The sequence below is a fragment of the Lucilia cuprina genome, chromosome 5, assembly GCF_022045245.1.
Source record: "Lucilia cuprina isolate Lc7/37 chromosome 5, ASM2204524v1, whole genome shotgun sequence".
NCBI classification, from domain to species: Eukaryota; Metazoa; Arthropoda; class Insecta; order Diptera; family Calliphoridae; genus Lucilia; species Lucilia cuprina.
The window spans coordinates 33380854-33405469 of record NC_060953.1 but is presented as its reverse complement, the minus strand read 5'-3'; the positions used below and the strand labels follow the sequence as shown (position 1 = coordinate 33405469).

At 29.2% G+C, this 24616-nt stretch overlaps 1 protein-coding gene across 2 annotated transcripts; it reads right to left on the bottom strand.

The window, feature by feature from the left end:
• Positions 1-304: 304 nt before the first annotated feature.
• Positions 305-17338, bottom strand: LOC111688986 (zinc finger protein 37A). 2 transcript variants are annotated; one of them, XM_046952017.1, is made up of 4 exons: positions 16976-17338; positions 2317-3210; positions 2073-2260; positions 305-1355 (listed from the first exon to the last, which is right to left on the bottom strand). In XM_046952017.1, exons 2-4 carry the CDS (start codon positions 3171-3173, stop codon positions 517-519), a joined length of 1884 nt encoding a protein of 627 aa, XP_046807973.1. In that variant the 5' UTR covers positions 3174-3210; positions 16976-17338; the 3' UTR covers positions 305-516. The 2 variants fall into 2 exon arrangements, with proteins under 2 accessions (XP_046807973.1, XP_023307257.2); XM_023451489.2 differs by having other exon boundaries at positions 306-1355; positions 2073-2245; positions 16976-17264.
• Positions 17339-24616: the final 7278 nt, after the last annotated feature.

Sequence of the window (24616 nt, the reverse complement as noted above, 5' to 3'; positions counted from 1 at the left end):
TGTATTATCTGAGAAATTTATATTCCTCTAAAATTGTTAGACATATATGGTTTGAAATTTAAAAAAATATATACACCGATTTAATTTACATATCAATGCTTTTTCCCAAATATGTATGTGCATTAAAAATACTGATCAATTTTACTTAGGAATTATGATAATGCCATTGTTTTAAAAACATTTTATATTTTGCAAACGTTTAAGGGTTAATGAAAAATTGCAAACAATACTTTTTGTTGAATACATTTATAAAAATCTCATTTAATTTAAAATAAACAATTCCAACAAAAAGTTTATAAATAAATTAAAATAAGTACTTATTTTGTTAAAAAAAACAACAACAATTTAAATAAAATCAAGTCCAAATTATGGGTTTCTTAGAAAAAAAGTATTTTCTTTTTTGAGATTCGCGATACATTAAAAACTCACAGATTTATTGTCTTTTTTTAATTATGGAGAATTGAAGTGCTTTTCAATGGAGTCATAAATTAAAATAAATAAGAATTCCACTTTCTATCAAGCCATTATAGCATAATTACCAGTCAATTCAAATGGACTAGTCTTAGCCGAATGGGTAAAATTATTTTTGGGCGAAAAATCTACAGGCTGTTCCTGGATTTGTTCATGATCATTTACCGTCTTAACGGTATTATAGAATTGAACTTGCATATGGTTGGGAGCTAAAGCAGGTGTAACGGTTAAATTGGCAGTTGAATAGGTATGCATTTCGGGGCAGACTTGATGATTGGGACCTGGTAGTTGTGTGGCTGGAGTTGACTGTGTTATCGCTGGTGTTTGTATAACACTGATACGTTTATAGTGTTCATACTCCTCCTGAGCCATGGGACTTGTTAGCATTGTATAAGATTTTAAATTTGTACCATCTACTAATGGTGAATCTGTGCTGACTGTTATAATCTGTAGACTAGGATTGTTGTTCATCAATGCATGTGGTAAATTGGTATATTGTAAGGCTGCCTGTCGTCGATCCTTTTCTTTTTGTAACAGTTTTGTAGCCAATGTTGTTTTGGCCGATTCAGGACCAGCTACTTGTGAAACTGTTGTCAAATTGTTTTCATTAGTCACATAATGTGATATTGTACTTTTTGGAGTTGTCATTTGTACTGTCTGCGATGCGGACCGATTGGGTCGTGATTCTTTTTCACTACTTTTGTGATGATTTTTCATACATGAAGATTCTTCGTGTTTATATAGATATGATTTTAAAGCAAATGCTTTACCACATCGTTTGCAAGTGTGAGGCTTCGTATTCGAATGGGTCTGAATGTGAGCCCGAAGATTAGACTTATCCGCAAATGCTTTAGTGCAGACGTTACATTTGAAGGGTTTTTCGCCTGAAAATATAAAATGGGAAAATGTTAAAGGAGTTGTACAAAAACTAAGGCCATTATGGATTAATATTTAAGAATTTTAATATCATGATTTACTTATTTATTAGATGTATGTTAAGTTGTACAATATCGATATCAAAATAAGCATGAGGGTAGTATCTTTAGGAAAGGGCCTTTTTTTCGTTTGTATGGAGGCTATGTTAAATCCTGAACCTATTCTCATTTTCAAAATCTATCAAACCTTGAGAGTAGAAAATATTTTAAGTCTCTGGCTCATACAAATTGGGTTGTATCATATTTTCAAGACACGGCTTAATTTAATGTTCTTCTTACACAACAAGAACCAATAATATTTATACTTTTTGATGTCTAAGAAAAAAATTGTATGTATTACAAACGGAATGGCAAACTAAATCTTTTTGTAATTCTAAATGATAAATCTTCTACAAACAGAACAATCGTACAAAGTAATAGACCTTTTCAATTAATGCTCTACAAGAAACTATTTTGTACGAATTTTGTGCCACCGCCGATTGTTGGTGACCACTTTAAACATGAAAACACCTCGATTTAGACAACGTACAAATCAGATATTTCAACATTTTTATATTCTATACATAAATTAAACAAATTTTATTCCATTTCATCACTGAAAAGGACTTATACTTAACAATATAGATTAGTGAATATATAAATACAAATTCTCAGTTTAAATCTCACCTGTATGTGTCCGTATATGACCTTGCAAAAGCCATGGTCGTGAAAACTTTTTACCACAATACTGACATTCACAACCCTGATTGTGGGTTCGTACATGCATGGAATAGGCCGGCATTGAAACATAGACTTTCTCACAAAACGGACAGTGTCTGGCTTTTTTATCCATAATCGACCTAAAATTGGAGAAACTAATATTAGAAACATTAAAACAACTTACATACACTAGGGCTATGTTCAAACTGACCTGTGGGTTTGTCGATGTCTAGCCAAATTAGATGATGTAGAATACTTTTTACCACATTCTGGGCAAATATGTTCATCATCCAAAAGATTTAAACTGGAGCCAGTTGATGAATCAATATGCATTTGCTTAAGGCCACCGATTTCTGTGCTACCTCTCTCACTTGTGTCATGATGCATTTGTGTATAATGTTGCTCATCACCACTGGTACTGCCACTACTGCTGCTGCTACTGCCACCCGGTGCGCTACTACATGATGAATGTTCGTCATAGCGTGAGTTATCCGAAATAGTAGAACGTCGTAATTTTTTACGATCGAATACCTTGTGACTGTAATAATTGGAATCATCATCTGAGGATGAGTAAAACGTTCCCACAGCATTTGTATTGTAATGTTGATGATGCGTTAAATGATGAGGAGGATGTAGCTGGTCCTGATAGTTGTGATGAGGAGTATGATGATGATGACGACGATGATAATTATCAAATGTAGTTATATGTGATCTGTTTTCTGTCTTTTGTATTGATTTTACATTACAACTCAATTTTGTTAATGTTATGGATGAATCGATTGTAATTTGTTGTTCTTGCACTTGTTGTTGTTGATTATATTGTAGCTGCTGTTGCTCAAGAGATCTCATGTCTTTCGTTAGTACATCTGGTTTTTCAATTTTATTTAACACATTGTGATTCTTATTTATCGTATGTTCCATTGATCTTTCCACAATGTTCAAATGTTCGGCAACGAAATCGTTGCCTTCACTTTTATCCGTTGTACTCAAACGCTCTGCTGCGACTTCAGCTAATTGTGTTAAATTGTATAGTTCTTCAGGTATGACGGTTGTTTGTTCTTTGGTCATTTTTAATTTTATCCAAAGAAATTTATGAATTTTAAAACTGAAATGAAATATTTTTTATGTAATTTATTATTTTATTTTCTGACAATTTATTGTTTAGATAGACTCTGCAAAAATTGCTAGAGTACATGATCGATTTAAGTATTCAAAAAACTAATTTTTTCGTAAACATTATCGGAGTATGTAACGCAGTTATGGAACATGTTTTTTCTTCATATTTGAGATAGGGACAGTTGTACTTTTAAAATTTTAAATGAAAAACCAGTTATGTTCATTAAAGCCTTTATCGGAAGAGAAACTTTTATTAAACCGTGGTCCAAAATTTCAACTTTCTAGCTCGTTCGTTTGACCTCTATTGTGATTCAACATGACCAAATAGTCTTAGGGTCAATATTTCGATTAGTTTCAAAAAAATTACGAAATCAATGGTGTATTAAATATATAAAAATATTCAACAATCGGAATAATAACATCCGACTTAAATCGGCTAAAGTTGCGCGTCCAACTTTTTCAAAGTTATCTAATAAATAACTAAATGGTATTAAAAAAATAACTAAAAAATCGATTAATAAAGTCCTTATATCAGAGGAACCTAAATCACCTCAGAAATTTACTTTCAACTTAGCACACATGCTTTGTGAACTGGTTTTATGCTGTAGTTGGTTAGCATCGGTTCACATTTATTGTGGTTGTTGGAATTGTTAACTACTTTGGACTTATGCGATAGCAATATTTCTCTCTAATAAAATTTAATTTAGATGTTTACAAATTTTCCTTTAATATCAACAACACATTTAGACATTTCTTGTCATTTTTTAAAAAACAAGACGAACAAATATTAAAATTTTTCTCTAATAGTTTGCAAATTTGATAAACTTGCAAACAATTAAATTAAAATAATTCTCTAACAAAATTAATAAAATGTATTTGTATAATTTAGATACATATGTTTAGTACATGTATGTTCTTGTTACCCTACATCAGTGAATAATTTTTTTACGACAATTGAAAATGTTCGTCAAACTTTTAATCAATTCTAAGCAAATGACGTAGCCTATAGATAATTATACACATAAATACATGAGTATAAACGTACTTAGTCGTTTCTTCATTAAACGTTCAAAAAGAAAATCTATTTATTACATACAAGTTGACAGCAGTGGTTGGGATGGATACGTTAACAACCTGCTGCTGCATGCAGTTGAGTGCGTCACTTGGGGAGGATCGTTTAAACAAAATATTTAACTTAAATATTCTACATATTATTTTGTTGTATTATTATTTTTTTGTTCGTTCGTTGTTCTTAATTAATTGAAATGAGGCCAAAAAATTTATTTATGTTCAATTTTCTTTTCAGTATATTTTTTTTTTAAATAATGACTGGCGCAAAATTAATTTTTGCAATTATTTTTTTTGCATGTTGTGTTCAAAGAATACAAGTTGTTTCATTTCGTTGTTGTTTAATTATTTTTGCTTAAAGTTATAAACAAATGTGTGTGCGTGTACTAGTTTTATTTTATTTACTTAAATGGCCACTTTATCAATTTTCAATTTACGGATAAAAATCATTCAGTTATTTACGAATAATTATTATTATAGACAAACCTCGCAGACATCAACGCTACGCAATGAAAACACAACATACAGTCAAGGGCATAATTTATCCCTCGCCTACGTTCAATTCTATTTTCAGACATTTTCGATTAAATTTAGAACATTAAAATGTTTTCTGTTTTCAAAATTAATTCCCAAATTGTTTACCACAAATAACATTAGAATCGCGCCCATTTAGAGGGGAGAATGATGGTGGTGGGCGTGCATATTTTTATGAAAATATTTGAAAATTTGTTGGAACATTTTTGTTTTTTTTTTAATATTAACTGTTTCTATGTGTAGTTTTTGTGGGTCATAAACAGATGGACTTCATATTTTGGACTGGGATCTATTGTACAAAATATTATTATTCATAGTTTTTGACGAAAAGAGTTTATTGACACATGTTTTTTTATTTTTTTTTTAAGGGAAAACATACTAATTATTAGGATGGTTTTCCTACAAAAATTTCGGAGAGTACTTTCAAATTTTCATTTTTTATTGTGTACCTTCACTTCTAAACATTTAAACAACAATTTAAACAACTTCAATATTATGTGACTTGAAGAAACTTTCATGTTTCTCATTAATGACGCATTCACGACTGAAGATTATTTGCTGAAAACCCAGTAAAAACTAACATTAAAAATTGAATGTTAAAATGCTAAAATTTAATTACACAAAAGAATTTAAGTCACTATTTTAAGACATTGATGTATTTACCACGCTCGCTTACAATATGGGGAGTTAAGTAAGTATTTACTAAAATCGCCGTGGGTACACTACAAATGCCATTAATTTTCATAAAGTAGTCGTTGTTCGTTTCTATAAAGAACAATATTCGACAACAAAATGTCAACGCTTACAAGTAGTACTTATAAATAACGTTATTTGTAAGTCATTACTAGATCCCTTCTGAGTAATGCAGATGTTATGTAGTAGTAATTTTAATAGAAGTTGTGCTTAAGTACAAGTCATTAACGTGTTTTTTTTGGAGGATACTTATGAGATTAAAAAACGAACAACTTTACAGTATGAAAGATAAGTTTTCCAGTATGACTTCCTCGAGTTAATATTGTCCAAAGTAACATTACTATACCCATCATATTGTAAAAAGTATTCTAAGGAGTGCTTCCTGATTCCATTATTCTCAAAGTAGAAGTCTAAAAAATAATATGGTAAACTCGTAAAATACTATTTTAGAGGAGACGATAAACTGGACTAAAATTATTTGATACAATTCTCATTTGGTTTATAGTATTAAATGTATAAGTAAAGAATATTTGAATTTGTGATTTAAAAATAAAATCAATCGAAACTGATCAAAAGAGGAGCTCATAAAAGATTTTTTTAAAATAGTAGCTTTCTCCCTACTAATGTTTATTTGATGATAAGAATATTAGCTCTGAATTTTTATCTGCTTTCCTAAACTATCATACATATATTACATCTTAAACTATGATGATGAGTGAGTGTATAAAATTACAACTGTACGAAAACTTTTTTAACTAAATGTATTAGAAAATTTATTTAAATTAGTCGAAAAGAGCCACTTGTTTCGATTGAGTTTATTATTAAAAACGAAATAAATAAATTGAAAAACTGTGTTGATGTTTGAAACATCATCAACTAGAATCAAACAAAGTGGGTCAAATCATTTGGAAACTATTCAAACGATCAATATTAAATATCACATATATATTTTTTCAAAATTAAACAAAAACTTATAAAAAATGCAAGTAAATAAGGATTTTTATAAATTATAAAAAGTTTTTAATTTTTGATTTTTTTTTTGCAAAACTTATACAAAATTTTGACTATTTTTTATCCCAACTTTTCTTCGTTAAATATTTTTGTTTTACATTCTTAAAATTTTAATTTGTTGTGACATTAAATTATGAGTCTTTGAAAATCTACAGACATTCATCCGTTTTCTTTTTTATTTAATTTCTTTTGCTCTTTTAACCAAATTGTACAATCAATGTCAGATTTAATGATTATAAATTAAATGATATAAATACAAACATAAATTAAACATGCAAACAAAAAAAAAATGAGAAAAATATTCAAGAGATAAATTCAGAAAATGTTTTATTTCATTCAACATCAAACAATTAAGTTCAATGCCAACGACAGCTTGAAATCAACTACATACTAAGTTTCAATTAACGAACACATTAAACAGGACCTAGATATCCTTTTGTAATAATTAATTAATTAAGTGCTGAAATACATACTTCAAAAGTCATCTGGTTTATGTATTCTGAAGTAGTTCAACAATTTTATTCTTCAATACGTTTGTTCTCAGCAAAAATAGGATTGATTAGGGTTTATAATGGGAAAAAATCCTAAAGCATTTTGGAATAAGTGAGTTGATAAAACGTTGTCTATCTTTGTTGTCTTAAGTTATTTGCAATTAAAAGAATATATTAATAAATTTAAATCTCTGAATCGGGTCTCAAAAAGGGCTCAATATCATTTCACAAAAAATACAAACTTTTCTATGTATACTGACTGCTGGAAAAGAAGATACCGATGTCAGACATAATCATAGTCATAATCCTTGGATAGAACGGAGAACCATAGTCTCGAAATGGGGTCTCAGTCGTACTATGACACATTGGCTTTATAATAGTGTAATTAGACTAATTCTAGCTTATGTTTCAATAATCTGCTGGACTCTTTTGGACAAAAAGTATAATATCTAACTACTGCAGGGAGTTCAGCGTACATGCTGCTAGTTATCAATATATAATGGACACATTATCAGACATGTCTGATCATAACAAGACTCAGAATATTTCGAAAACTTTAAAACACTGATCCCTGAAAAGATGCCTTGATTAAGCGAAACATTAGAACAAATGCCGGATGGATTTCGTTGTTACATGAATGGCTCTAAATTGGGGCACAAGGCGGGCTTGGGATTCTATAACAAAGACCCTGAATCCTAAATATACCACTGTATACCTAATCACAAAACAAGCTTGTATATAGAAGTCCGTTCTGTAAAAGAATAAGTAAATTGGAATATAAAAATTGCACCCTTAACCTTGCTATAGCTTAACATATTTGCCAATTGCCAGAAGATAATTAGGGCAATATCAGATGATAAAGTTTAAACTAAGACCATTTTAGAAGATGCTCTAACCAAATACTCTACCAGAACTAAGTTTTACATCGTATGGGTACCAGGCCACTCGGGAGTAGATTCGCTCTATCTTTAGAGAGAAGGGAGCTAGAAGAAGTTAACCTGACGAACGCAAAACCAGAAACCCATAAGGCCTCTCCGACTAATTAAAACGTATTCCGAGTGGACACGCAAGGTTAAGGCTACAATATTGAATTCTGTAGACTTTTTTTTATAGGATAGGGTTAAAATATCTAAAACATTCAACAAAAAGTGGATAAAACTGGGAATATGTTAAATACATTACATAAAAAGAGTCTAGTAATGACTTACAAATAGCATAAAGTTTTATGTGAAAGCTAATAATAGACGCAATGGACGTAACCTCGGAGGCAATTTTTTTTTCTTAAAACAAAACTAATTACATACTTAACTAATTCAATATTAGCAATAAATCTTGATAAGCACTTATTTGACTGCCTTTGTATTTGTATGCAAGCGTTAAGTACTGGATTCAAACGACACCACTGTGCTAAAATATAGTGATGAACAAAATTCCTTCTACCGAATTTTAAGAGGATCGGTCCATAATTAACACTACCCCCCATATAAGGCCCCCGCAGAAACTGACTTGAAACGCTCACTACTGCCTTCAAAACATGATTATAGCGCGGAAATTCTACACAAGTTTCTTATAAGCACAAATCTCTCTACTGAAATTTACGACAATTGGTCCATAATTGACCCTTCAGAAATTGAAGTTAACGCTAATTACTGGCTTAAAAATGCCAAAAGTAAATTTCTTACAAGTCAAAATCTCATAATAACATCAACCTATTGTTTATAGGAGAGCATTCCAATTACTCCATACGGTTTGATGGTGGGTATACATATAAGATTTGGCATAGTCGAATATAATCCCTCTTTTACAATGTTTTTGCTGGATTTTTAACAAATTCTTTAAGATTCTTTAAGGCATAGAAAAAAAAGAAAGAAGAAATTATTCTATAAGAAATGTGCATACGTAAAGAGGAAGTGTTGTTGAGTTTATATTTTGTATTTGGATCTCATGGCCCCACCAAGTGCGTATTGAGGAGTCCCATAAGTAGGACACCTCGGGTATATTAAGTTTTTAAAACGATCATATATCTTCGTTTGTGTTCCGATCCCTTGAAAATATAATAATATACTTTATTATACGTTTTAGTTTAGCAGCAATGTAGTTTTTAAAAAATGCATTTGAGTTCATGAAAAATATTTATTTACAACATTTTTTATATAAATATATGGCATACGGAAAATAAAAATTTGTTTAGATTAAAAAAAAATATTTAAAGTTTTAACTTGGGTAAGAAAAGAAACAAAGAAATGCATATCTGTATTATTTTTAAATTTTATTAGTATACGATGACTATAAAAATAGATTTTTTTTAATATTTTCGGTGGGTGGTTGGTTACTTGATCGATCTTAGTTGGCCTTAAAATGCTTAAAATGTCTGTCCGATCTTAATGTTTTGTTTGTTTTGTAAACAACAAGAACAACAACTAAATATTTGTATTCAATTGTTTACATTTACATTAAAAGGATTTTGAACTTTATCGCATTAATTTTCTTATTAATCAAATGCATTGTTTAGTATGTATTGGGAAATTTTTAAAAATGCATCTTACCTCAACAATTTGGTATTTGAAGATTTCAAAAAATATTTTATATTCTTAATCACTTTGGAATTCAATTAAAAAGTGTTAATTATTGCATTAATATTCTTTGTATCGTGTGGGTGTTATTGGTTGGATATTAATTATTATATTTTCTTCTATTTATAGATAGATATTTAGATTATAAAGCTATTAGGATTTAGTTATAAAAATTAATTAAAAATACTTATATTGTAATTTTCTATAAAAATAAATGTTATATTCTTATGTTTATTAATTGTTATTCAATGTAATTTTGACTAAATGGCTGTCGTATTATTAAAGTAGTAAATCTATCAACAAACTTAATTTAAAAGTTTTACTGCAACTTATAATTCTCAAGCAGTTTATGACAATTTTTTATATAAGTGAAACAATGACTTGACATAAAATTTTTATGAAAAATATATTCTTTAATTTGATACGTTAATGAAATAACCTTATATATAGTCTAGTCTACATATTAGTCTATAGTATAGCCTAATAATAGTGTAGTCTACAGTCCAGTCTATAGTCTAGTCTATAGTCTAGTCTATAGTCTAGTCTATCGTCTAGTCTATAGTCTAGTATATAGTCTAGTCTATAGTGTAGTATATAGTCTAGTCTATAGTCTAGTCTATAGTCTAGTCTATAGTCTAGTCTATAGTCTAATCTATAGTCTCGTCTATAGTCTAGTCTATAGTATAGTGTAGTCTATAGTCTAGTCTATAGTCTAGTCTATAGTCTAGTCTATAGTCTAGTCTATAGTCTAATATATAGTTTAGTCTATAGTCTAATATATAGTTTAGTCTATAGTATAGTCAAAAGTCTAGTCTAAAATTTAGTCTAAAGTTTAGTCTATAGTCTAGTCTATAGTCTAGTCTATTATTTTTTTTATAGTCTTTTATAGTCTAATCTATAGTATAGTCGAAAGTCTAGTCTAATGTTTAGTCTAGTCTAGTCTATAGTCTAGTCTATAGTCTAGTCTATAGTCTAGTCTATAGTCTAGTCTATAGTCTAGTCTATAGTCTAGTCTATATTCTATTAGTAGTAGTATAGTCTATAGTCTAGTCTATAGTCTAGTCTATAGTCTAGTCTATTGTTTAGTCTATAGTCTAGTCTATAGTCTAGTATATAGTCTAGTCTATAGTCTAGTATATAGTCTAGTCTATAGTCTAGTCTATAGTCTAGTCTATAGTCTAGTCTATAGTCTAATCTATAGTCTCGTCTATAGTCTAGCCTTTAGTCTAACCTTTAGTCTAGTCTATAGTCTAGTTTATAGTCTAGTCTATAGTCTAGTCTTTTATCTAGTCTATAGTGTAGTCTATAGTCTATTCTATAGGTTAGTCTATAGTCTAGTCTATAGTATAGTGTAGTCTATAGTCTAGTCTATAGTCTAATATATAGTTTAGTCTATAGTCTAATATATAGTTTAGTCTATAGTATAGTCGAAAGTCTAGTCTAAAGTTTAGTCTAAAGTTTAGTCTATAGTCTAGTCTATAGTCTAGTCTATTATTTTTTTTATAGTCTTTTATAGTCTAATCTATAGTATAGTCGAAAGTCTAGTCTAATGTTTAGTCTAGTCTAGTCTATAGTCTAGTCTATAGTCGAGTCTATAGTCTAGTCTATAGTCTAGTCTATAGTCTAGTCTATAGTCTAGTCTATAGTCTAGTCTATATTCTATTAGTAGTAGTAGTAGTATAGTCTATAGTCTAGTCTATAGTCTAGTCTATAGTCTAGTCTATTGTTTAGTCTATAGTCTAGTCTATAGTCTAGTCTATTGTCTAGTCTATAGTCTAGTCTATAGTCTAGTCTAGTCTATATTATAGCCTATAGTCTATATAGTGTATAATCTGGTCTATTTTCTACTCTATAGTTTAGTAATAATAAAAAATAGTTATTTCATATATGTTTTGAATTCTTAAATTAAAATTTAGTTTATTGACTTATTTATTCTCTAGTCCTTTTAGCAATCTATGATATATATTGACAAATCTATAAATAGGATTCCGCACAATCTAATTCTTTATAAAATTATATTTTATTTTCTGGATATTAGCCAACCAAGAGCCGAAACATTTTCCCCATTAACAACCCACTTAAACCACATCGACTAAGCATACCCCGGATTAAAACCAAACTTGCATCACTCTGTATTTTTCTAATTAATGACAAAACTATAGTAAATAATGTCCATATAAACTTAATCCGACATTTCAGACATTTAAATATGCACATAAATTTTCTTGGTAAATAAATCTCATGTACTGAAAGAAAAAATCTATATAGATTTTAATAGAAATTAATAGTAGTTTCTTTCTCTACTTGTACTTCATATTTTTGTTGTTTTTTCTTTTCGAATATTTTGCATATTTTTAGTTCATTTCGTTTCTAAATGTCAAAATATCATCGAAAAATTGCAAGAGGGAAAATATTCATAATACTTAATAATAAATTTTAACAAGTGTTGCTGAATGCGTTTATTTATTCTTTAAGATAAATGGACGTTAATTGTATGTGAATGCAAGAGATACAAGTGTGTTCGTCTATAAATTTAATAAATCAGGGGTTCTTAATGGTTTTTCTACGAAAATTTATATCAACAGATTATATAGTATTACCTTAGATAAGGGGTTTCGCCCCTATTTTTATGGTTTTCCATAAAAATAGGAAATTCCGGTAATATGTTTTAAATACATGTTCTAATAACATAATGCCTGATGTTACAATTCTATTATTGTTAATATCTTATTGGCCCCCTTTTATAGGATTCGTTAAGAATCGCTGTCTAGAAATGCAAACACCAAATAAAATATCACTGCAAAAGATTTTGGCAAAAGATTTATGCATGATTTCAATCAGATAAATGTAAGAAAAAAATTATTTAAGAAAATAAATAAACATTATTGAAGGATCAGTGAGATATTAATTATATTGTTGTTTTTTTTCTTCTCATCTTTAAATTTAATTTCATTTCTTTGTAAATAAATTTTAATTTAAACCATAAACTTACAGTTTGACGTGATATATTTTGTTTATTGCAACCTTTAAAAAGTTTTGTTTAATTTGTAAAATAATTATTAAATTTTTTATAAATTGTGTATATTTTGTTTTTAGCGAAAGGTTATAAAACAAAGGAAATTATAAACGAATGCTTGGGAAAAATATTCTAAAGATTAGGTTGTGAGTTAAAGAAGAGGTAACCTCCACTTGTGTTAGAATCAGTTGCACTTTTTTTAAGTTATTAATCAATAAATTAACACTTGAGGGCCATTTGACCCATTCTAATATCATTATTCTCTTAGTAATATCATTCCAAGCTAAGAACCATCCTAAACTTGTAATAAATTTGCCTACTAACGATTCAACGTTGATGGATAACACAGGCCAACAACGTTTTGAAAAAAGTCGGAACTCAGAGATCAAATAATACCTTTCTAAGGGCATTCGAATCTGATGTGAGTTTATACAACTCATCAGTTTTTCAACATATTGAGTCATGAAAGTTAAAAATAAGATTTAACCTCTCCTACATCTTCATGTGAGATATACATATATCATAAGTTTTGAAACCACTATTCTAAAAAATTGCATATTGCCTTTATTTTACAGCAAACATTTAGGTTGATAAGAGGATGTATACATCATAAAATCCGATGTTTTCCAATGAATTTTTTCAATGTTCTGAAACCCAGATTTCTGGACGTTATTCCTAACAACTATTCAATCAGTATTAGTGAGAATTATTATTTTCGGAATAACATCACTTCCATGGATCTAATTTCGATGAATGCCGTATCCGTACATCCAATTTTGTATATAAAAACAATCATATAATTGCAAACTGTAAAAAGAGAGTAGTTTTGGAAATACTCCGATGTAATGCATGTTAAATAGATTGATTAATAGATTAAATAATCCTAACCTAAAGATCTTTAAAGAAGTCCAGATCATCCTTAACAAACACAAATTGTAAAAACGATATATATAACTATATATCGTTTTTTTTTCAAATAGGTAGAAAACTACCTAAAGGAACCCCATTAGTGGTGTACACTTCTTCGGATTTGTTACTTTTGATCCAATCTAACTTAACGATTCTTTAAAATGTCCAGATCATGAAATAGGCTTGTTCCAAGATATCACAATGCGCTTTTTAATCTTTGTCTAAATAAAGTAAACTTTTACGTGGGTAATCGTTTAGGGGATAGCAGTATGTAAGTAGAATTAACGATTTTTTTGTTAGAAATCAAAGTACCAGTTTTTGTAGCCCATTCGTTGATCGTGTTTGATACCGCAGCCAGGGAAATATGAATATTCTTTTAAATTTCCCAAAGACAATCCGTTAACTGCTCAATCGCTCACAATATTCCTGTCGACAGTATTATGTAGTTCTTGAACGTGCAACAGATAAACCTAATTTCATTAAATTATTATTTTATAACATAATTAAATGCGTAATAATTTTCAAGCATTTCAACCAATTTACATCTGTAATAAATTATCTCACATTAATTTAATACACCTTTCAATATCGATTTTAATAGAAAGAAAACTATTTTAATAAAATTTTCTGTCAACATAAATTAAATTATTTTCAAAAGTTAATTAAGAACAAAGGAAATTTCTAATTACGTTATTAGTTTATAATAAAAAAGAACAAACATAAATAATAAATAAAAGAAACACAAAAAAGTAAAAAAAAAGAAAATTTAAAATAAATATTTACTCTTAAATAAATACAGACACATGGTCACCCACTACAATTCAATCATAGAAAAATGTTATTTGAAAATTGTCCATTTGTTGTCCACGATGTGTGATTATTTTCAAACACTGACTGATTTCGTATTAGTATTTGAAAGGCGGCTGACTAAGAGACAAAAAGAAAATTTAAAAAAATGGACAGACGACAGTCAAGTAGTCAAGTCAAACAATCTTCGCATGTGGTAACAAATTGAAAAAAGTAGAAAAAACATAAAAGAAATACTTTAATCATGATATTCAAAATACCAAGTCAAATACTTGTTGTTGTACAATCTCAAAGATACAAACACAAAACAAAAAAAATATTAATGAAATTCCCATGTTGTTTTTGTTATTGTGGTTTTCAGGAAATGTCAACATGTTTATTCGCATTAATTATTTTGCGTATTCTGGTGAAATTATTTTCAATACTTTGTACTCATTAACATTCGCCGTAAGAAACGAATTATAAAAAAACACAAGAATCATTTAATATAAATAAATTTATTTAGTATTTCAAAAATATATCTATAGATGTGCGAATACATACAAACATACATACAGATATTTTCTCAACTAAAGTATAACGAGTAATTTTCCGAAAATTCAAAGAAAAAACTCACCTAAAAGAAATTACGCTAAACAATAATATTGAATATGAAAAAAAAAATAGAATCGCAAAAATTAGTGGCTCGTTTTGTGTTAAAAAAATCCAATTTGCCAATTTCATATTTTAAAAAAATGTAAACAGATTCACTCAAAGAATTTTGACAGTTAAATGTGAATACTGCCCAATTTCAAGCATTCTGGGTCGTATTATTTTTTTTAATTTCTTGCTCAATGATTAGTCCAGTTTTATTTAAACATTTTGGGCCTACATAAATTCATAAAAGGTTAAAATTCCATTTTTTGCTTGGTATAAGAACTGTGTATTAGTGTATTTATTAGTCACATGTATTCTAAAATGCGATTCTTGACCGATTTATATATATCTTTATTGGGTACTTAGACATAGTTATTTTCGGCGGTACGTATGTTAAATTCTCAGAAATCACGAGGATGAATGTAGAGATCTGAAATTTTCCAAAAATATAGTTACAGTTAAATATAGTTGAGTGACAGTGGGACTAAGCGTTGGAAATGAGTTGTGTACTAATTGTATATGGTATGGGATGAATGTGAGGGTCGGCGGGCCTTACCCCACCCGTTTACCTAATGAATGTGTCGTATGTTTTTCTCTTATGAATGAGATGTGTGCTGGGTTGAATGCTGATGGATGAAAGGTATCATATACATATGATACCATTGAATTTTCCTTCCTTGTCCAGATATGTTCAGATTATACTCTGTTCATATCAGAATTACCACAGTGTGTCCCTGCGAGTAAGAACATTGTCTTCGGCTTATTGATGGATCGTACTTCGGTCCACCGGTTACGTTTCTAGGTGCTATTGCCGAATCAACAGAGGCCATCCAATGGTCAGAAATTAGATAGCTCGAGTATTCCAGCAAAGTACTTGTGCATGGACCGGTCAAAAATTGTCACCTGAGTTCTTCATTGAAAAACAAAGGGGCGATGGTAGACCGACCGTTCTCAAGTCTACCCAGTGAATGAAGAAGACCACCGTGAGATAAGGCCGTCAGGGCAGGTTAAAACTCACGACAGTCATGTCACACCTACTACAGATTCCGCCCACTTTTATTTTAAGTACTGATGATGTGAAGAAAAAGGTTGTTATGTATGTTAAAATTACTGTATAGTCCAAACTGACAGAGCTATATGTCTGAAATTTTTCAGAAGTGTAGTTTATTTTTAAGGAATTGCCACACTTACTATAGAATCGACCCATATTTTTGGTAAAATCATTATTAGATGGTTTAACATTTAAAAACAATTATTTTTTTAGTAGGTGCCACACCTACTATTTTTTATATCTGAGAAACAATTGGAGCTATAATCTTCAATTTTTACTTAAAGAACTTTGACATTCATCTGAACATTTTCATTTGGCAGCTCCCATAGGAATTAAATACAAAATTTTATTTTACCTATAAACTAATAAAACTATATTCTTAAATTTTCGCACAAATTACCCAGATAAAAGGACGGCCTTTTATCTGAGACTTGAAACCCCCACATTAATTAAAAGAAAAATTCGGTATTCATAAAGATATAACAATTCGAGAATGATGATATTTTTGTGCGAGATCGTGGGCCCGATTCTCATTTGAGGCACTGGTAAAGAAGTATACAACAAAACAGATAGAGTTTTAGGCGTATTTCTACGCATTGCGTATAGTATACATTCTTCTATAAAACTAACATCGGTCAAAGATAATGTAGCCCCTCCTTTCGAAATTTATTTTGTAATTACAACAAAAGTTTTGATGGCTAACTTTGCATAGGTGAATATTTATAAAACTCTTAAGTTTTATATATTTATCTTTTGAAAGATAACTCCAGAAATTTTAAAAATTTCCGTAATAAATCACAAAAAATAATATAACAATCACATCAATATCGAACAGACAATATTGAGTGTAAATATGTATTTGTATGTATGTAAATCCTACGATATATAAAATTTAAGTGATCGCATATTAAGCTTTCAATATTTATTTAAAATCATTTTTCTTTCTATTTGTTGAAAATACTTACCAAGAAAAAACACCAACCACAACACAAACAAAAAACAAATATAAAAAAATCGAATTAATTTGAAGTGAAAACAGCAGCAAAAAGAACACTTTGTATTTCCACAAGAATTGAAGACGAGTAAATATCGATAAATTTAGATCGATGATTCAGTCAATACACAAACAAAACGTCAATTCAATTTTATTTTTATTATTTAATTCAATTTCTTTATTATTATTTTTCGAAATCCCAAATTTTGTACTTAAAATTTTTTGTTTTTATATTTTATAAACACACACTGGAAGAAATTATTGTAAAAATGTAAATTATTTTACGTTTAATATCACAGGTGTGTTGTATTCAATTAATATTTTAAGATTAATTATCGTTTTAGTTGTATTCCATTTTAATATGAAAAATTACATTTTTCAAAATTCTATAATTTACAAAAACACTTTTATTTATGTCATATTTTTTCAGCTTAATATATTATACATAAATAAATTTTTGGATAATCTGTATTAAGATCTTTAAAACACTTTTTTTTTTGATAAAAATTCTCTTTTTATATTTTGATATTTATTTTTATTTTTTGAAAATTTATTTCTTTAGTTTTAATTAAAACACGTTGTATCATTTGAAAATCTCGTAAAGGACTGAAGCGTTTTCAAATCTGCCACTTACATTTTACATATCGGAAATTAGTGTGAAACAAAAATACAATTTTGAAACATTTATTTTACGAGAACACAAGTATGTGAGAACACTTGAGGAATTCTTGCAAGAGTTCAGGAACACAACAGAAAGATTGAAAAAAAAAGAAAAAGTGAAAAAAATGTACGTGTTCTTACTTTCGACTATGGCACTGACAGACAGCAGGCACAGCACAGCTGTAGGGACACTGTATTTAAAGATCGAAAAAGAGACTAGGCTAAGTACATAGATGCACTCGTGAGAGCAGTTGTCGGTCGTATCGGCAAGGAACAAGTGTGTGTGTGGGGTTAAAAATAAATTTTGTTTTTTCGAAATGTGCTCACATATGGATGCTTAGTTCGATGGATGGATGAATGGTTGAATGAATCGTAGAGCAACCAAAAAAAAAAAAAAAAACAAATTAATAAGAAAAATTCTACAAATATAATTTGGAAAAAGTACATTTTCAATATTAAGGATATTCACTTCACATTTATTAATTTATTAAATTTTCTACATTAATCTTAATCTTATTTTACATGGAATTTGTCAATATGAGGTTTACAAGCATCATTGTGATTTTCGGAAAAGGGTTCTCGAACTAAGTAAGGTTAGGTTGATAGGATAGGGATGTATACTCATTTTTATGTTTTTTGGTATCAATGAATGAAATGAACTCAGTTTCCTGGACGTGCTTTTCAAGAACTTTTCAATCAATGTTCGTAAGGAATGTATTTACCGAATGAATAATATCCATCCAAATAAAAATGGATCTAACTTCAACGAATACCTGACCGAAGCAAAGAAATCGCCTCTGTCAGGCATTCCTTTTCACATGCTCTACATTCATCTAAATAATCATGTCCAATTTTGTATAGCTGTGGGTGTAATCCTGTGTCCACTAAGCTCAGATTACCTCATTTTGGGCATATGCCTGGTCTTGTCCTCATTAGTGTCATTCCAAGGGATCTTGGTTGTTCTACACAACTTTCCATTATTCTAAGATTCCTTACGGAATTCTCTCACCCATATCTTTAATTCAGCTTTCGTTGCGTCGAATGGTTTGGCGCATTTCAAGACAACTACCTCGAGCTTCATTCGGCCTTTCATTTTCGACTACTTTCGATTTACTAAAACCTTCACTATAGGAGAGCATTTAAGGAAATGTTATCACCTGATATCACCCTAATTGCTTTTTGGCTGTCGCGAAATATGTTGAGCCTAGTGGGGCCAACATATTTAGGCATTCCTGTTATTGCTCTAAGTTAAAGATTAAGATTAAGAGTCTAGACTAAGTACATACATTAACATTTGAGCATTTGAATTATAAACAGAAATCCTCAGAATTTAATATCACGATTTTCTTTGGGATATAGTGCTTTCTGAAGATTGCCTCACAAGGGTTCTAGGGAAAACGTTATTCCGATTTTCTGAATACACAAAAGTAACTTGGACAATATCATGTTTACTGCATAAATTTACGATAGATAAACAGTATTCTGGATGTATATTTTATAGGGACGATGTGATATTGAGGATCCATATTGGACATATTTGCTATCAACCAAACTATATTAATAAAAAATATTTATAAATAAATTTCAGGAATACAATTGCCAATTAGAATGGTTTTCGACAAACGTACATGACTAGATAGTCTTACAATCTAATAGAACCCAGAAAATATATACTTTTGGGATCTCCTACTATAAGCTACAACCGGATTGGCAAAATTAATATATTTCTCTTCATTTTTAATGCTAGAAGTAAAACAACTTGATATCCTGATTATACCTTGTTTTACACCTGATTTAACCCATAAAAAAATATCTACATATAAGTATAGTAATATGTATGTGTTCTTTTTAAATCGAGAGCTGTTATTATCGGAACCAATTTGGTAAAAAAATAATCAACACGTAACTAACATTAAGTGAACATCCTTATTACTAAACTGAAAATTCTCTGAGTAATAATTGATCTTAACTTAAAAAAAGTATTTAAAAACAACGAAAAATCAAAAATCATTAGGTTCGTTGCCACCTCTAAGCAAATGGTGGCCATTATAGATGATACACACATTTGCCTCCACTAACAAAACACTTGACATGAGAAGAGTATAGTAATACCCGCACTCTGCAGTGGTAACGTCAATGTACCACCACTCTTCCATACCGATACCACTGCGCAGAAGCTGACATATTAAAAGAAGAAAATCAAACAAAAGAAAATCTTAATTCTTTAGCAAAATTGTTTTTCGAAAAAAAGAAAATAAAAAACTGATCTCCCTCACAATGGAAATAAACGAATGGCCAGTGTCAAAAAACTTAGAAAAACACACAAAAAACAATAACAAACGGCAAGAAAATAAACAAAAAGTTTAATTATCTAATGACGCCATGTTAAATAGAAAAAATATAACAAATTGCCGGTCTCCGAGTGCGAGCACATTTTCCACTCTCTATTTTTGTTTTCCTTTTCCTGTTTTATTAAAATTTCTTCTCTCTAACAAATTTCAAATTTACCTGTTCTTCAAAGCTTTTCGAATAATTTTCGTGCTCTTGGCAATCTATTGTTGTTTAAATTTTTAATCTCTTTAAGAAAAAAACTTTGTTAGTTTTTTGACATTTAGTTGATTAGGCAAATATTTGTTTCATCTTATTGCGATATTTGTTGTTATAGTTACTGTTGGCGAATTTAAGTGGTCGATTCCAATATACATACACACATATTTAAATATTTTCTCAGGTATACACAAATACTTAGAAGAGTTTGTTTGTGATAAATTATTGCTTGTTTTGGGGCAAACAAGCAAAATTTTACGTTTTTTGGTACCATTGAAAAATTGGTTCCATCAAATTGTAGTTTGTTTTGTACAACTTGTTTTTGTAAATAATTGGAAAACATTGTGGGCAAATTGATTTTATTTTTTCGCTTTTATTCTGGTTTATTATTAGACAGATATGATGGGGAAACGGTAGGAGCTAGAGAGTTGATATACTCCCTGTTAAAAGTTATAAATATGTATGTTGATTTTGGAGCATTCATAGACAATAAAATATATTTTGCAAATGATTTGACCCGATTTATTTTACCTAAATTATACAATATTTTAACAATTTGTTGACAAATGATTTTCTAAAACAGGTTGGTTATTTTGCATAGGGATTACATTTTGATAGATAAGTTTTGATGTAGCGTTTTACGTTTACATTAATGTTATTTATGTAGAGCTCCAGTGTAATACATAAGTTTATATTTGAATTAAGTCATTTTCTGAAAACGACTTTGTATAGTGGCTGAGGTCAAATATAGACCTGTTATTAAAAAGCAAAAGTATCATTTATAACAAGTAGGAAAGTATAGTCGGGCATGACCGACCATATAACACCCAACACCATGAGTATATTTTAAAAATTTTTATTTTTCACAAAGAAACTTTTATGTTGAATTTTACCTTAATTCCAAAGTATTTAAGCATTTATTGATAGAAACCAAATTTTCTAAATGAGGCGATACTAATGGTTACAAGTGAAATTTAGACGTTTAAGACATTTTTGAAGGGGGTTTGTATGTGGGCTAGGGTCAAATAAGGGGCGATCATTACGAAAATCGGAAGTGTCATTTATACTTATATAAAATTTATTTGTGCCAATTTTTAGAGAGATAATAGTATATTTGACGTAATTATGGCATAAAAAGCCCAAATCTGGAGGTACGTTCGTATGGGGGCTAGGTGAAATAATGGACCGATTTCAACCATTTCAATAGGCTTCGTCCTTGTACCAAAAAACATGCTCGATCGGTATACTTAAAGGTGGGTGTAGGACCAATATATTTGTGTGTTACAAACAACAGCACAATCGTATAATACCCTCCCCACTATAGTGTTGTAGGGTATAATAAACTATGTTGTGCTTTAACTACCACCAAAGTATAACACTACCACCTTTAAAATATTTATTTAAATAAAAATTAAACAATTAAGAATGTAAAGAGAATTTTTTAAGAGGGATTATATGAGTGCATGGGCAGGTCTGAACCTATTCTTATAAATTTTGAAAGAGGGATTTACGTCTACATTTATGGGGGGCTTGGGTGAAATAAGGAACGCTCATCACTATAACCGACAGTATTATTTAGACTTATATTAAATTAAGATTTGCCGATTTTTGTAGAGATACTAGAACATTAAACATAATTATTAGCTCAAAAGCTTTGACCTCAAAATCGATTTTGACCTTTTCCAATATACTTTGTCCATGGGTCAAAAGAAGTATATGTGCCATCAAATTATCTTGCAACTTGCGACAGGTAGCGTGTGCACAAGGTTTACATGTACAGACGGAAATAACTTTGACCTCCCCATTCCACCGTCCTACACTGAAAATTAGACACGAACCGGATGACTAAAAATTTAATGGAGAAAAACAGCTTTGTTAGTTTTTCATTTTGTGATCCTGTGTTATTTTTAAAGGAGTTTCAAAAAATATTTTAAAATACTTCTACTGATCAAACAGTGCAAAATTTGATGTCAAGCTAACAAAAAGAGTTCTAAAATATTTTGTGTTATTTTTTGTTTATTATGTCAGCTTACAGCTTTTGATGTATAAAAATATCTTTCAACATTTTTTTTAAAAAATTAAATTGAAAATTTTTATAGATTTTTAAGGATACAAATTTTAAAAGACATTTTTGGCAGATTTTCATTCTAACAGTATAAAATAAAAATAATACAAAATATTTCCCAACTCTTTTTGTTGGCTTGATACCAAATTTGACATTGTTCGATTAGTAAAAGTATTTTAAAATATTTTTTTTAAATGTACTTTTTAAAACTTTGAAGTACTTTAAAATTAAATTCTAATAAAAATTTTGGTACAATTAAAGTTAAAATTGTACATTTTTCATTCACCATCTCTGATATGACTGTGTTGTTAATATCATGTTGTTTGTTTAAATTTAAACAATTTCATCACAGGTGTTGGTTGTACTTTAGTTGACGTTTTAACATTTGAAAATAAACTTTTTATTTGAATAGGAATACACAAATACATCCAAATAAATCTATGAATATTTATATGTATTTATCTAAGAATAATCATACATAAATATTTTTTCGTCTATTTGACAATTTGTCAGGTGTGAATATACATAAATAACAATGATCATATAGTATGTGTCCGAGTATTATACAATAATGATAATTATACAAAACACGGCCAAACTAAAACATTTTCAAAAAATATTGTCAAATAGAAATAATTGTTTTCATCGTTTAAAAGCCGCCAACAAAATACACAAATACATTATGTATATAATTTGTTTTTTCTTTTCTTCAATCGTATCTACGTAAAGAAATCATATAATAATTTAAGAAAATTCTTAAGTCACTTAGGACTTTTATTTAGAAATTAACGGGCTGCACGTGCTCTTCACCTAAATCTTCTGATGTATTAACATATTGACAAGTGTTGCCTTTTTTAATAATTAGTATTTGTTGTTAATATGTTATTTGTAATTATTTAAATAAAAATACAACGACACAACATTGAGTAGATAAACATATACATATATAGATTATAATAATATTGATGTAATTGTAAAACTGTCAAAAAATACTTATGTTCGCCGTACTACATCTTTCGTAAACGTTAAGTTAGTCTAAGTAAGCTCTTGCCACATAATCAAACATTACTGAGAAAAATTCCTTTTATTTTCTTTTATCATACCAATTGTCTTAAAAAATTACAAGGACCCAGAATATAAAAAATTTTAACATTATTTTTTTGTAACATTCTTGATAGAGTTAAGATTGTGAAAGAGCCAGTCACCTACAAAATGTGATCTCTTCAATATAAAAACATGTAAGAAATTATAGTCGGGCTAGGCCGACCATATAATTCCCTACATCTGTTACAAAAATAAAGTTGATTTTAGTTTTCATAATAAAGCATTTAAGTTAAATTATACATTGTCTCAGATATACTCAAGCCATTTATTGTTGAATAAAATTGTGGACATTTAAGTAAAATTTTGAAAGGGGATTTTTATAGGTGATAGGGTTAAATGAGGTCCTATAATTATAAAGTTCATGAGGGTTATCAAGGCTAGTATAGAACTTGGTTTTGCAGCTTTTTGTCGTAATACGAGTATATTACACATAATTATGAACTTAAAAGCCATATTCGGTGGGTACTAGGTGAAATGATGGACTGATGTTAACCATTTTCACTAGACTTTGTCTACGGTACTAAAGAAGATCATGTGCCAAATTTCATTGAATTATTTCCAAAATTGCGACCTGTAGTTTGATTACAAGGTTTACAAGCCCTATTCGGGGTTTCAGTTGTATGGGGGCTAGGTGAAATAATGAACTGATCTTAACCATTTTTAATAAGCTTCGTCATTTGAACAATAGAAGATCATGTACTAAAGTCCATTGAGTTACCTTCAAAATTGCGACCTGTAGTTTAATTACAGAAAATGATTTTGAGGGTATAGGACTAATATTATTGTGCGTAACAAACCCAATATACCCTTCCTACTAAAGTGATGTAGGGTATAAATATCTAACTGACATACGAACAATTATACAGCGCCTTTTTAATATTTAACAAATGTATATCAAATTTGGATATTCTGCAAGTGGTAATAATGTATTCCAACTCTTTATCATGTAAAAGTAGATTAGGTTAGCAGGTTGTATATGTGCTGTCATCGCTGGGATAAATACGACGATCCCCTTGTGATACCTAAAAAGGAAAAACGGTCAGCGTATTAATACAATTCGACCTAATTACTTAGAATCAGACCTGGGCGATTTGCATTAATTTTGCATTAACATTAAATTTAAAAAAAAATAATTTAATGGAAAAAATATTGCATTAACATTAAATTAGGCTCATTTAATGCATTAATTTTGCATTAACATTAAATATTTTTAATTTTAATGCATTAATTTTGCAT